At 36.0% G+C, this 14911-nt stretch overlaps 1 protein-coding gene across 5 annotated transcripts in view; it reads right to left on the reverse strand.

The window, feature by feature from the left end:
- The window catches only part of grin2bb (glutamate receptor, ionotropic, N-methyl D-aspartate 2B, genome duplicate b), a 109632-nt gene that overhangs the window by 44390 nt on the left and 50331 nt on the right, over positions 1-14911 (reverse strand). For all 5 annotated transcript variants that reach the window (XM_046837511.1, XM_046837513.1, XM_046837510.1 and 2 more), the window contains 3 exons: positions 7676-7819; positions 4834-5104; positions 4486-4678 (listed from right to left, as the gene is read on the reverse strand). In XM_046837511.1, the coding sequence (XP_046693467.1) occupies positions 4486-4678; positions 4834-5104; positions 7676-7819 (608 nt within the window). The remainder of the gene's footprint in view (positions 1-4485; positions 4679-4833; positions 5105-7675; positions 7820-14911) is intronic.

The raw sequence follows: 14911 nt of genomic DNA on the forward strand, positions 1-14911 counted from the left end.
GATCAACAAATGGAACCAAAAGGAAAAACATGGAGAGAGAGAGAGAGAGAGAAAAAACAGGTAATATTTTAATGGGAGAAAATATACAAGTTCGACAAAAATTATACCTGTGATCTGTGATAACAGTTTTTATTGTAAACGGCAAATCACAATCAAGTCAGATTAAGAGTGACAATGTTTTTACAGTGTCTAATCCATTAAGTATAATTACTATTCAGCATATATGAAGCATATACTGTAGTACACTTAGAATGTGTGTATACTATATGTAATAATGATGTATAATGTGAGTCGAGGTGAGGTGTTACTGTACATTCTGTCAATAAACATTAAAATATATGGCTAGAGAATGTGACAACCAGTGCACTAGAACAATAAAAAACTGATGCAAGAGAAGGTATTCTATAGTATTCTATAAGCTAATACAGTAAATTAAAATAAAGTAGATTTAATGTCAAATTGTGTAGAAATGCACTACTCAGGAAAGCAAACCTGTTTGACAAAAGTCACTCTGTCTTGGCTAATTCAGGAGATTGTTCAGTTTAAATGTTTATTAGCAGGACTGATAATGAGCAACTGTGAAAAAAACAGGATTTCTTGTCTTTTTCAAAATAAAAAAGTGTTGATTTGGTCTGATAAATATACATATGCTGCAGATACAGATATAAAGGTTAGATAAAAAAATATATGGATGTTTTATTCTATATTCCTTATAGTTAATCTTCGATACAGGTTAATATTTTTTGTAGTAATTCAACATATGCTACAGATATGGTTTATTCAGATAAAATGCTTATATTTCCAGACACTTTGGAATACCTGGCAGGACCAAATATTCTGATCTTTCACTCCATGATCGAAGCAGCAGAGATGGTGCAGCAGAAACCCTCTGCCTGGAGAAATCTAGCAACTTTATCATGCTCTTCAGCAGAAGTAAGTGAAAATCACACAGCTGCACATTAGAAGCATCATTCAGTTTGCGTGACAAACAATTTAAACAGCACTCGCTGCAAAAGGCTGAAACAGACAGTCCTAAAAAACTAAAGTCTAACTAGTTCCTGTGTTTTTTTACTGTTTTGTATGCCTGTTATTGTTTCTGTTTATTGTGGTTATTTATTCATTGAATATGAATTCTCTTTTTTAATTATTGTAGAACTGAGCAGTAAAGAAGAAAGGACAGATAGAGTGTAGTAAGAATGTGGTGTCCTGAAGTTCAAGCCCCATTACCACCAAGCTGCCACTTTTGGGGCCCCTGAGCACTGCATTTAACAGTCCATGCTCCAGGGGCACTGTATCATGGCTGACCCCAGCTTCCTAACATCCTAACAAGAAAGAATTTCACTGTGCTTCAAAGTACATGTGAGAAGTACTGTATAAAACATCTTTCTTCTTTTTTTTATATACTATACACAAAGGAAGAGAGAGAAAAGAAAAACTGGAAAGAGATTGATCAAGAGGTCAAGGGCTAAAAAGATCGGTAAAAAGAAAAGAAACATAAAAGTGCAATGAGTGGATGAGAGATAAGAAAAAGATCGGAAAATAGAAAAAGTCTGATAAAAAAAAAGGCGAGTAAAGGGATGAAAGAAACTCAGTCTCCCTCTGCTGTACCGTTTTGTCTCTCTAATCCAGTTTCGCCCCAAGCACTCTATTACAGACACCATGGCAGAACAAATGGCCCTGCTAAAAGTGAGCTTTACAAAGCCTAAATGCTAATTAATAATTAGCAATCAATGCCCCTTCTGTGCTCTGTGTCAAGTATCAAAACAACGGAATGGGAAAGCTGCTCGATTGAAAGGTGGTTTTTCATGTGGCAATTAAAATGTGGGTGTTTATCAAATTACAAAAGCCAAGATAATAAGCAGACACGTCGCATGCTGTCAAAATGTCAAAAAGTTACTGAGAAAAGAAAAAAAGCCCCTCCCCCCCCCACCCTTCATCTATCCTGTCAATGTTTTTTAAGTGCCAGACATATTCAAATATATAAAAGCAAATCTCTTCCTAAACCTGACAGTAAAATATAATAGTGATCAGGATAACAACATTACAACTGTCTGGTTTATAATTCCATAAAATGAACGTGCTGTATTATACAAAATAAAACAGGTAAAAACTGGCACAGGATATTAGTAATAATAAGGTTAATATTAGTATATTAACATGCAATTAAATATATTAGTCTGAGTGCTGTAGACAGATCAGCTGATTTAATGGAAAGTATTGCAAAAAAATAATTGTTTTGAGTCATGCAAGCTGCTTTTCGGAGATATGGTAGCTCAGTGTATAAGGCTATAGGTTAATGATCAGAATGTTTAGTGGTTCAAGCTCTGGTTTTGCCAAGCTGAAACTCTTGGGGCCCTTGAGCAAGGCCCTTACTCCTTTGTGCTCCAGGGGTGCTGTATCATGGCTGACCCTGTGCTCCGACCCCAGCTTTCTACATGTTACAAGTATACATTTTTTATTTTCTATGAAAAAAAAATCACAGAAAAAACATTGAAGAGTAGATCTCAAAAATTTCATATATTTCTCCTGTTCACTGCATACAGCAGTTAAGAACTTGTTTCTCTTTTCACAAACGTGTTACAAATTGGATATGAAAATGAAGTCAGCGCAAATATCTGTAAGAAATCTGCTTCCTTTTTTATATAAAAGCTGACTGTAAAAGCCTTGTGAATCCTTGTTAGAGCATCATTAAAAGACCAAGCTGCAAGAGCTATAAAATTTCTTTCCCCCTCATATACTAATTTTGTATACTAGGTCAGATCTAGGTCTTAGTGTGGGTATGTAAAGATGCTGACTCTCATCATAATGGACACTAATCACCGGATTAATCACCAAGTGAGCAGAAAGACATTGTTAAAAATCCCAGCTGTCAGATATAAGTGGGAGATGAACTCATTCCAATTCACAGGTCAGATATATTCAAATACATGATTCCTCCAGCCATGTCGTTTGAACCCCCCAATGTGTTGTGCATGATACAGAATAATAGGCCATGTAACAGTAATAAAAGGAATGGTGGCTCCTGTCGAACACCCGAATGAAATAAAATGCTTCTTTTTGTGTGAATGCTGTCACTCCATTATTGCAAAGATTTTTTCCAGCACTGTGGTTATCTTAAAGTTCGTCTCACCTAGGTCTTTTTGATTTAGCTCATTTTCATCTTGTGTGTTCTCCTCACAATGTCCCCCACCACACCATTACACAACGGCTCAGCACTGCAACTTCGCATTCAATGCAGCCAATTCAGTAGCTCTCAGTCCTGCTGGCTGAAACGTGTTATACTTTATACTTTTTCTAGTATGACACCCCTTTTAACCAACAGGGTCCTGAAATAACCTCAGGCCCACGATAAATACGGCATCTTCGCTCCTAAGAAAACAAGAGTAATCCCAAATAGCAGTCAATGGACCTTTTGGTTGTAGTTCCAGTTCATTTTCCACACGAAGGGACTCCAATGAAAGGATTGGCATAATCGGTTCAGCGTGTAACAGCGCTATTAAAGTTAACATGGGAGGAGGGCCTGGGTTAAAATGGTCCCTTTGTCTGCTTGTCGCTCTGTTTAATCAGCTGTCAAAGAGAGATTACTGGCAATAATTGAAACCAAATTATTTACAAAAAGTCTCCATGAGAATGAGTTTTCCTGGTTTGTTAGCGATAATTACATAAAAAAATGGCAGACCATTACAAATAAGAATCATTTTCATTTTGACCCATCTTTGACAACAGACAAAAGAAAACAACAAAAAGCTGCACTGTATTGCTTCTGAGGATAATTGAAACACCAACATAACAGAGTATTGTTCTAATTCATTTTTATTAATATCTGTGTGTTTAGTTATGCTTCAAATGTAGCCCCTACTTCTAGATCAAACCCTGGAGCTTCTGAGGTACCCACACTACCTACTCTGCCTCCCCTAGCCATGCTAGCCACATCCTGTTTTAAGTACAGCAACAAATCTATGCATTGGAAACTGTAATATGCAGCATTTCTAATATTTTGTGCAGTTGAACAAGTCCTCAGGCTACTAAGTTGGTGAGAATATACCTGCAAATGGACCGACTGTTCGAACAAACATAATTTTCCAGATCACCAATAAACAAGAAAATGGATTTCTGGTGCCATTAAATTTTCTGTGCAAGTAAATTAGCTGCCCCTGATAGCACACTTAGTAAATCACAGCCTTAGTATCTCTCTCTCCCTCTATCTCTTATTCTTCGAATTGACTAAGACAAATTGTGTCCACCTAAGTGCTTCGAGGAGATGTGTGTGTATGCATGTGTTTGTGTGTGTGTGTGTTGTTTGAGTGTGTGGCGGAACACTATGTCCATTCTGTAATCATTATACTGACTATTAGTCCGAGCTAAAAGGCCAAACAGGGCAAGAGGAAAAAGGATAAGCACCACAGTATGGCTACCTTATTAAGTCCAGGTAATAGGTTTGTGTTTTGTCTTTGTGTTTGTGTGTGTGTTTGTGAGGTGACTCACCTCAGAACTTCATTGGGATTCCCCCCCTTGGGGCCTTTCTTTTCAGGTGCACCGTGGCAACCTGACTTCAACAGTGTGTGGGGGCCGCGGTCCAGCATCATGGTGGAGGTTGCCATGGCAATGATTGCCACAGCATCACGCACACGCGCCTCCAGTCCATAATCCCACTCATCATAAGATACCGAGATGAGACCTGTAAGAGAGTTATTAAAAAAAAATACCTTTTTATAACTTGTGGCACTTGTTCTTACTCTCTTGTTCCAAATTGTTAACTCTAAACTTGTTGCTCTAAATTCCATTTATTATGCTTTACCCCTGACCAAATCTTTTAAAACTATTTATTTAGACCTGTAGGAAAGACATTGGGCACGTTGTCAGCGTCTCCCGCTACCAGCGCTGGTACAATCCAGGTGTACCCGTATCCAGTGAGGCCAACTGAATGTGCCACCTCAAAAATGGTGGCGGCCTCTTCTTTAGTGCAGTAGAGCAGGATAACAGGGCTCTGGAGCTTCTTCAGCTGGTTCTGAATTTTTGAGTCGCCATCGTCCACTGACATATCAAGCAGCAACACCTCCTCCAGTTCCCATCCCACAAAGCTATTATCTATGGTACTCCGAATCTGTGGGTGAAATACATGGCAGCGCCTCTTTATCAATCTCACTTAGGCAAAATAGTTACACTTTAAATTGTTTATCGTTGATGTCTCATTCATTTATAAAAGACATAGAGTTACAAAAAAAAAAATACTCTAACAAAATAGAGTTTGTTTGATTGCCTCATTCATGAAACATTGAATTATGAGACTTTTAGGAGAACCATACCAAGACACAATGATCAGTGAGAGTAAACCTTCAGCAGAGCATTCTTTAAATTAAAAATATAGAACTTCTGTATTTTCACTATTTGGTATTATTTGACCATGATACAAAAGTTTTGGTAAAAGGCTCTGTACCATTACTTTAATAACAAATTAAATTATCATAGTGGGGTCCAAGAAACCTCATGGGCTAGTAATAAACAGCAAGAAATTCTCTTGATTTATTCATTAATTTGTATTGTATGTATTATTAATTTGTTTATTAGTTAGTTAGTTAGTTAGTTAGTTAGTTAGTTAGTTAGTTAGTTTGTTTTTTCAATGTTCCAATTTTTGTTTATTATAATATGAACACTATCAACTACTAATGTCAGATATCTTAAGGTTATTAAAATATTGAGTCATTCAATTTATTTGTTTTTATGTTTGCTTCATTAGTTTTTTGTTTTTGTTTTTTAATTATTTGTGACAGTTATATGGTGATCATTATCAACTCTTGCTATTTTTTATACTATAATTACTGTAGTTATAGTTCGTGTTTAATGTTTTTTTAAATAAAATAAACTTTCACCAATTTTTAAATCTAATGGCTAGTTACTTGAATATAAATGAATTTTATTTGTTTACATTTGGATTGTCAATATACACACACTGCATATACACACAAACAGATACACACTGTGGTAGGAATGTTAAATAAGTTTTATAAATATATCATTAATCAGCTAAAGTATGTATTAAATTATTATGACAGTATATAATTTTCTAGAGCTTGAAAATAAATCTGTGTAAAGTTTGTTTAACTAAAAGTATTGAGATTCCCTCATGCTAAGAAATATTTGCAGTAGCTAAATGCACTAGCCATCACTAAAATGTTTTTGTAATGAGATTGGCTGTCAGGAAGGCAAAAGCTTGCTTTATAGAAAAAAGCTAACCAGAAAAAAGGGTTTACAGTTGTTGGAATTCAAAAGTAAGATATGATCACCAAGTAGGATGAAACTGTACCTTTTCAGATGGTAGCTAATCATAATTTGGCTACTTCAGTAATACACAAAATAAAGTAAATTCAGATATTCTCACCCATGATATGAGCTCCTGACGAGAAAAGACCTTTTAAGAATTACTCTGAGCCATGATTATCAGTTGGAGGTTCATTCAAGGCATTAAATTTTATTGGAAATGACTGGCTTTCATTTCCACATGCTTCCACCATGACTCCAAATTGTATGCAATTTTCAATAAGTGGTAATAATCAACCTGTCAGACTACTTTCAGCTTTTTATAGTGTGCAGTTTTACACTCTGTGTCCTATCAAAATATAGCAACTATTTACTTCCCTACTGCCCTCCTCTCAAAAATAACAACCTTTTTTTCTGCTGTCTTAATTTATCCAGAAGTGAAATCCAGGTTTTACTGACGAAATACTGATGTAATTAGTCTCATGTTACTACTTATAACCAAATAATCATTTGTGAAAGAGAAACAATTATCATTTGTTTACAGACGGGGCATTAATACATGTAAACATCCCATATAGTCCCCTTTCTACATCCAAATTGCACCAAATCTTAAATTTCTCTAATTATGAACAAAAACAGCATTGTGAACTGCTACTAAGTAAAAAAAATGTTATTTTTTTGTGTAACACTTTAGTCAAAACTAAAATTTTCAAATAGTACATGTAGCGTGTTTCATTAAATTTGCACTACATTTGTTTAAATTAGTTTAAACTTTAAATTAAAATATCCAAAATACATTGTGTGGAAAATATGTTTGGATCATTAAAAGTATGATTAATTTTCAGTGTGAATTGTTTGGAATTCTTTTAAAGTATATAATCATAATCAGTATTACTATTTAAGAAGAAGAATTGTGTGAGAATCTCTGATGGGCAGGTGTGTATTACTGATATATATTTATTTTTTATTCATTGGCTGTGCTGCCCATGTGCAAATGATCATTTAGTTTTCCAAAATGGATGAGACAACTATGCACCACTATCAAAATGTTATGATAAGAATGCTGAGCCCCAAAGGCATACCTGGTTGTTTACTCAATGGTGGCATGAGATGGGGAAGTTTAGTTGTTTGCAACACTGGATGAAAAGATGGATGCTAGAAATGTATGAAAGAGTGTGTCTATGTATAAAATACTATGTATTTTTCAGTACTTCCATGGCTTAGCTTTATTGCTGCTAATAAACTCTTCTTTTTTGCCATCACAACCCCGAAAGGTTTTGACTTGATTTCTCTGTCTGTGTTGTTTTGTTTTAGCTCTCTTAATTATGAGCTACAGCTATGTTAGTCTCATATATTTAATTCTAAAAGTGTAAAATAAAAAAAACGAGGATTACACATTTCAGTTCATCTTTCTCACCCTGTTGACAAAGTCCTGGTACCCTGGGTAGTAGGTAGTGACGATGGAAAAGATGTACCAGTCGTACTCCTCCATAATGTTGAGCATGACGGACGCCTGCTGCTCAATAGACGGACCAAACTGGAAGAACATGGAGTTGTCATCCTGCCGAGCAAAAAAATAGACCTGATGTGAATACAAATGCACGAATATGAAATAAGCCATTTAGCGGGTGACTGCATACGAGAGGCCTCTTATTTATTATGCACTAATTGTTAATCAGTGTTGGAACAACACCACAAGCAGAAAGTCAGACATAAAACTCTGAGATGGCGTATCGTTATGACGTGCCAGCCAATGTAATACCACATACGTAATTCTTCACTTGATAGCAGTTCGATTGCTTGACTATGCACGTTTTTGTATCCAAAAGTAATATTTAGTTTTTGTTCCAGCAAATCGAAATGCCGTCAGCATGAGCCTGAGACCTTTTGTGCACAGAATATGTTGTAAATAGGCTTGTGTGCACAAAAGGGGGACTGTGTGTGTGTGTGTGTGTGTGTGTGTGTGTGTGTGTGTGTGTGTGTGTATGTGTGTGTGAGACTGTATGCTTGCAGCTGCATCCAAGTCAACTATCTACAATGCCTTATTCATGTATTTATGCATCAGTTTTGGATTTTGGCCAGTGAACAGTGTTCATGAGTAAAAAGTGGACAATTTAGGTGTGTGTGTGTGTGTGTGTGTGTGTGTGTGTGTGTGTACAAAATTGGCAGTATGCGTGTGTGATCATGACGCATGTTGAACTAACTCTCTTTTTCTGCATCTCTCTCTCGGGTCTCAGCCCTCTGCTCAGCATCAAAGCTCACTATTCTGGAGTGCGCCCCCCCGGGAACCGGACTCATGGACTCATCTGCTACGTTAATTCGGCTTTAATGAGATAAAAACCCTGACACGGTACGCACAGGTGGGGGCACAGCAGAAAAATCCCCATTACTAGCGTAACACCTACAGTGTTGAATTATCTCCGTACAGCACTCGTTTGTTTTAAGTAAGAAGTTTAAAGGAATTCTTAGGCGTGTTTATTACTTAATATTATTCTTTACCTACCCAATAGTTTATTACTCACTTTTCCAGAGAGTTTTCTCCTGACTGCGCATGTACTCTGCATAACATTCAGAAAAGGTGTAAGTAAGCGAAAGTTATTTTTCCTGCATTGTGTTTTAAGACATGTAATGTAACAATTGGAGCTTTATATGAACGTATATACAGTAAATGGTAATAAGTGTTTGGGCACTTCTGGATTTTATATTTAATATTTCAAACATCACTTTGAATTTATGCACCTATTGTCTTTGGACTCGGCACTATACATCATTGTAAAAACATGAATGGAACAATATATTAGGATGTATATAAGGAAAACTCATGGGCCAAGTTACTGTGATGATGATACTGGTGAGAAGGTAAACATTTCGATCACCGAGCACATAGCCACAATACAGCCTTTTAAAGGTTCTAGCCAATCTCCTGACTTTAATCACAGTGAAAAGTCCATCAGAGGGATTCTGGGGAACTTCTCTGGGTTTAATTTGATTGGCTAAACGAAACAGGCAAACATAATACTTCAAAAAGCTAATTACATCTTGCCATAGACATGTTACTAAGTATTAATGTTCCTATTTATATAATTTTTCCCTATACTTATTTCATCAATACAATTTTATATTTAGAAGCACACAGTCAATAATCAAAAGATATTATGTGTGTTAATTTATAAAAAGTGAAAATATGTGCTGGAAGTACATTATATGTACAAAGGTATTAGGACAGCATATGTAGTTCTTCCTTAAACTGTTACAACAAAGTTAGGGGTACACAATTGTATAGGACATCTTTGGGTGCAGTAGCATTACATTTTCCCCCTCACTTGAATCTGGAGACCCAAACCTGTACCACCTTTGGGATGAATTGGAACACTGACTGCACCCCAGGCCTCCTCACCCTGCCTCAGTACCTGACTTTACTAATGGCCTTTTGGCTGAATGAGCACAAATCTCCACAAGAACACTTCAAAATCTAGTAAAACATCTTCCGTAAGTGTGGAGGTTATTCTAACAGCAAACGGGGACCAAATGCAGAATAGGATGTACAAAAAGCACATACATGTACCAATCTTATGGCCAGGTGTCCACAAACCAAATACTTATTTACCTTCACTCTATTTTATAATTTATTAGCTCTCAATATAGGTGTACATTGTCAATGATAATGTATTTATCAAGTGTGGTTAGACTCTGGTAAGAGGATGACAAATCATTAGATAAGGTGTCTGGGAGAAGCAGATTGTACTAATTGTTTATTTATGGTTACCCAGAGGATGAGAAGGATTAACAACCAGACAAAGAAAAAAATCCTATAAAATGTGCAAAACAAATTATATATATATCTCCAAATAATATAGATTGTACATGCAATGTGAGGACAGAACACCTGTACACCACAATGTAGGCCAGTGACATGCAGAATATTCTGAGACTTTGATATAAGTAAATAATCATTTGGCTAATATGATATGAATGTGTTCCTCTTTGCTTGTATTAACACATTAACTGGTTAACTGTCTCTGCATATGTTATGGCGACCTCTTTTGCACATTGTCAGTTTCTGGACATTGAAACATACATTACAAAACAATACATTAATGCAGAGTGAGGAAGACATACAGAAGCACTCATTTGACGTCAGAACCTTTTCTCACTCTGAAATGCTGCATCACATTTATCTATCCTTTCCACATCTCAGATTACTCTCTATCCTTCTAGCCTCCAGCCTCTCACTCTTTTGCCAGTTTATGTTCAGTCTCTCCATCACTCGATGTTCCTCCAGCCCTACGTCTCCTGCACATTTAAACAATAATTGAATCTGCAGACCCTCTCCATTTATTCTCTTCAATGTTTAATTCACTGAAGTGGCCAGCCCTTCTCACTCCTTCCCCCAGCGGGCCTAGACAAACGCTGGCATGCTAATAGCCGCTGAAACCTTACTACTAATTCCTTGCTATTCTTTTCATTCCTCTAGCTCACTCTCTACTCCTAATAATCTTGCTGAAAGAAAGGGCTGCGAATGTCCCGCAGTGCAAGTATATAAGAACAGAGCAATTCTAATATCAGACTTAATAATGAGGCCCTTAAATAATTTTACCGGCAAGTCCCACTGCTGCTGGCCAGGGGGAAATCGAGCTAGGCCTGTGACGTCCATGAGCAAGTGAAGCAGAGTGCAGCATTAAAACAGACTGGAGAGGTTCAAGTATGAGAAATAGCGTCAATTCGGCAGCAAGGGGCTCTGGGTTTAAAAACACAAATGTGGTAAGAGAAGTTGTTGTGTAATGAGGGCAGTTTGGTGTTATGCGACATGTTGTTTCATCCAGCTCTATTACAGTTCTCAGCCTTGGAGGTGTAAGTAAATTGCAATGCTTGGTTCTAGAATACTGGCTAAGATGCTAGAACGTAATAAACTGCAGTAGCACAAGCACGCCTGGGGCACATTTTGTGCTGATGTGAACAAAACCACCATATTGTACACACTTCTACCATAACAATGCTGTTAGCACTGTTAGCACCTCCTATATCCAGTTAACTAGCTTACTTATTTAACTATTATTATTATAATTATCATTATCATTATTATTATTATTATTATTATTATTATTATTATTATTATTATTGTTATTATTATTGTTGTTGTTATAATAATAATAATAATAATAGTAATAATAATAATAATAATAATAATAATAACAATATATATATACTGTTAACAATCATTGCTGTTGTGCACTGTTTTATGCAGTTACATACAGTATGTAATATCAGGTGCCAAGAAGTGTTCAAATACAGATGTTTGCTTTGATGAAAAAAATGCCGGTGGCGCTCTGTCTGCCTTGTGGCTACTTCTGAGTGGATTACGTGTAAAATATTCACTGCTATTTGAAGCAATGAATAAAAGCGCTTGTGAACATAGCCAACCATAGTTCAACAGGGAAATTCAAAGACAAGATCCATTGTCTGTTTAAGTGGTTACAGTTGGAAGAATATGCACACAAAGTAGACTGTATCCAGCTAACTAGCTTGCATGTTTTGTCTGTAAATGAATATGTTTGTATGTCTGTATATGTTTTTACATGAACAACATGATTTTATAACATATCACATTTTCCTCAAATGTGTTTGTAACTGACTCTTAGCATTACTATCATACTGCTACTATCAAACCTTTACTAGATCAAGCTCTGCCTTCGTACTTAAACATGTAAAAATGATAAACAAAATCAATTTTGATGTTTGGATAGAATGAACAGCTAAACCTATTGAAACAACCAGAGTCACCAGAGACACAACCAATAGGAATTCATAAAATAATGCAAAGAATCTTTAAAAAATGGAAAATGAACGGACGGACATCTTTTTAATAATCATTTGCCAGAGTAAAGAATCTGATGGAGAAAATAATAGATTTAGCTCCCAGATTTAGAGAACACGGTATAGGTCCAGCAATACTGATTTCAAAATACTCATTCAAGTTGTCCCCTAGATGTAAATATAAATCAAGACTCTTTTTGTTCTGGCACCGAGGTGGTGGAATGAACTTCCCTTAGGTGTCCGAACAGCTGTGTCACTGCCTTATCTTCAAACTATGGGTGAAGACCTACCTCTTCCTGAAACACTTAACTAGAACTTATTTTTCCTGGTCTTCATGTATTTAAAAAAATGTCCTATAATTCCTCACAACAAAGTTTAGGCTGATGGTATCATAAGTTTGCAACCTAGTGAACCAGTGACCAGTGTTTATTTATATATATATATATATATATATATATATATATATATATATATATATATATATATATATATATATATATACACAACAAGTCATATTTTATGCAATTTATTTATTCGTGTGATCTACAACTTTAGGCCAAAAGCTGAGCTTTTTAAACTCAGCAAAACAGCAGAAAATAATTCAACATGCTGTCTGTCAAATCGGTGTATTATTCCCTTCAGCGGCTCTAAAGGCAGTCGGTACAGTCTCAGATGGGTGAAAACGAGACCTTCTGAGCTGAAGGTCAACCTCAGTGCTAACAATCATGACAACCGTGGGCTTGTTAAACCTGACTGCAACCATTAAGCTGGCCATAACACACAAAATAGGCAACAGGAGGTAATAACTCAGCCACCGCCTGCTGCACATCTAAACACCAAACACGAAAAAAATATAGATTATGGACATGGGACTAAGAATAGAATATTGACACTTAACACTGTATTGTTAAGAATAGGGTGAAGAATTGATAGACATCTGTAATTAAAATGTACATTCTTGGAAGCTTTCTTGAGAGGATCCTCATAGATTTCTTTTCATATACTCAGCATTATAATAATGTACAATCTTAAATCATTTACGGTTGTTAGTGAAAATTTGCACCACAGAATTATTGTACTAAGTATAGTGTGCTGAATCTGAGTAAAATCTTGTCAACAGGAATGAAAAGCTTCAGCTATGTCTGCTATAAATATGGTAACTATTACAATATAATTACTGGACATAAAATCATTAGTGGCACCTTGGGAATATGGGTAAGTGGTAGGGTAGGTCATCACATCAGTCCTCATTTTCATTTACCTCTTTTGAGTGACCAACAAAAACATAAAATCTGGCAAATGATAGTGGACAGATGTGAACCAATGTTCTTTGATTTGTTCTACCTTCCAGAGTTTCTGCAATTGTACAGCAAATTGCTCAGAGCTCTTAGTGCAAAAATTGGAACTGCAACAACTACTAAAAGTCTACTGGGGTAAGACTCATACTGCCCCATTGAAAGTGGTGCCAAATTGTATCTGGTAAAATACTCAGCAGGGGTATTTGTTTTATAGCAAATACTCAGAATTAAAACTAATACGTACAACAAAGATAAAGACAGTGCAAAAAAAAATTAAGTATGATGCACACAACCATTTCTATTGTAAGACGAATTGCGAAGATTAGGAGAGAGAAAGGATGATTACGGAGTAGATAATGTGCAGAAATATGTGTGCAACATAGTGACCTTGCGAAAGAAATGACTCCCATTTTCAGTGCCTGTATTCCTTATGCTAGATTCAGGTCTTGTTTTTGAGTATATGTCGTTTGCTTAAATTAAATATTATAAAATAGTAGATGCAATAACATTTTGCTGCTACCTGGCAACCCTGGTCAATGACGCACACTTGCTGCTAGACAGTATGCTGGTTGTTTGTATGGTCTTGTCCTTCACTTAGTCGTCTTAGGTTGTTGTCGGCTAAATGCCATAAATGTAAATGTAAATGTCAACTGCCTATTATGGATCTTCTAAAGATTCACTAGATAGTAGCTAATCAAATAAGTCAAGCGTGAAAGCCTCTCATCTCAATTTGTATTGTTATTACTGCCATCCTGACCCCCAAAAATCAATGATATTCTGACCATAAGGGTTAGAATGTAGAATTTTCGTATCTGAACTAAGGATCTGTTTTATCAATGTTATAATAAGTACTGGATATTAAGAGAATATCTTTATTATTTATACATAATATCATGTATTTTGTCATCCCCTTATTTATAGCTCTCATTGCTGTAGATCTGATTTAATACAAAATGCTACACATCATTACAATCTTGTTGGCAGACCCATTACAAATTTTTTTTGTGAGGAGAGAAAATATACATTATGAAGTATTAAGGTAAAGGTGTGCCGTAGCTTTGAACTTTTGCATAATAATTGCAGAGTATTCCTGGTTTAACCCCAATAACACCCAAACTAAACTTACACCCAATTGCATTTTTAACTCTCAAAGCAATATGAGGTCAGTTATTTCCTAATGTATCCAGTCATCATGTCAGATCACACTGGTGAGTTTCGAGTGCCCTTATGAAGGTACACCACCCCCACAATACATATTGGCTGGTTTTTAGTCATAGGCACACGATTTAATACGTCAGCATGAAGATAAACTCTGCTGATGACCATTACATAGCCATTATTCTATTTTGAACGACACTTCATCTGTCCGAGTTCATCCATCTTCACTCTTTTGAAAAGTGACAGACTCTACGCGCTTTATCATCCATCTGGCCATCCGCAGCCTCTCATTGTCGCTGCTTATCTCCGCATGCAGCATGTTGCATCGTCTAATCTTTCAATCATTTCTCACAGTCTTGTCACACCCCATTTGTTATCATTTT

This window comes from Silurus meridionalis, chromosome 24 (genome assembly GCF_014805685.1).
Source record: "Silurus meridionalis isolate SWU-2019-XX chromosome 24, ASM1480568v1, whole genome shotgun sequence".
NCBI lineage: Eukaryota > Metazoa > Chordata > Actinopteri > Siluriformes > Siluridae > Silurus > Silurus meridionalis.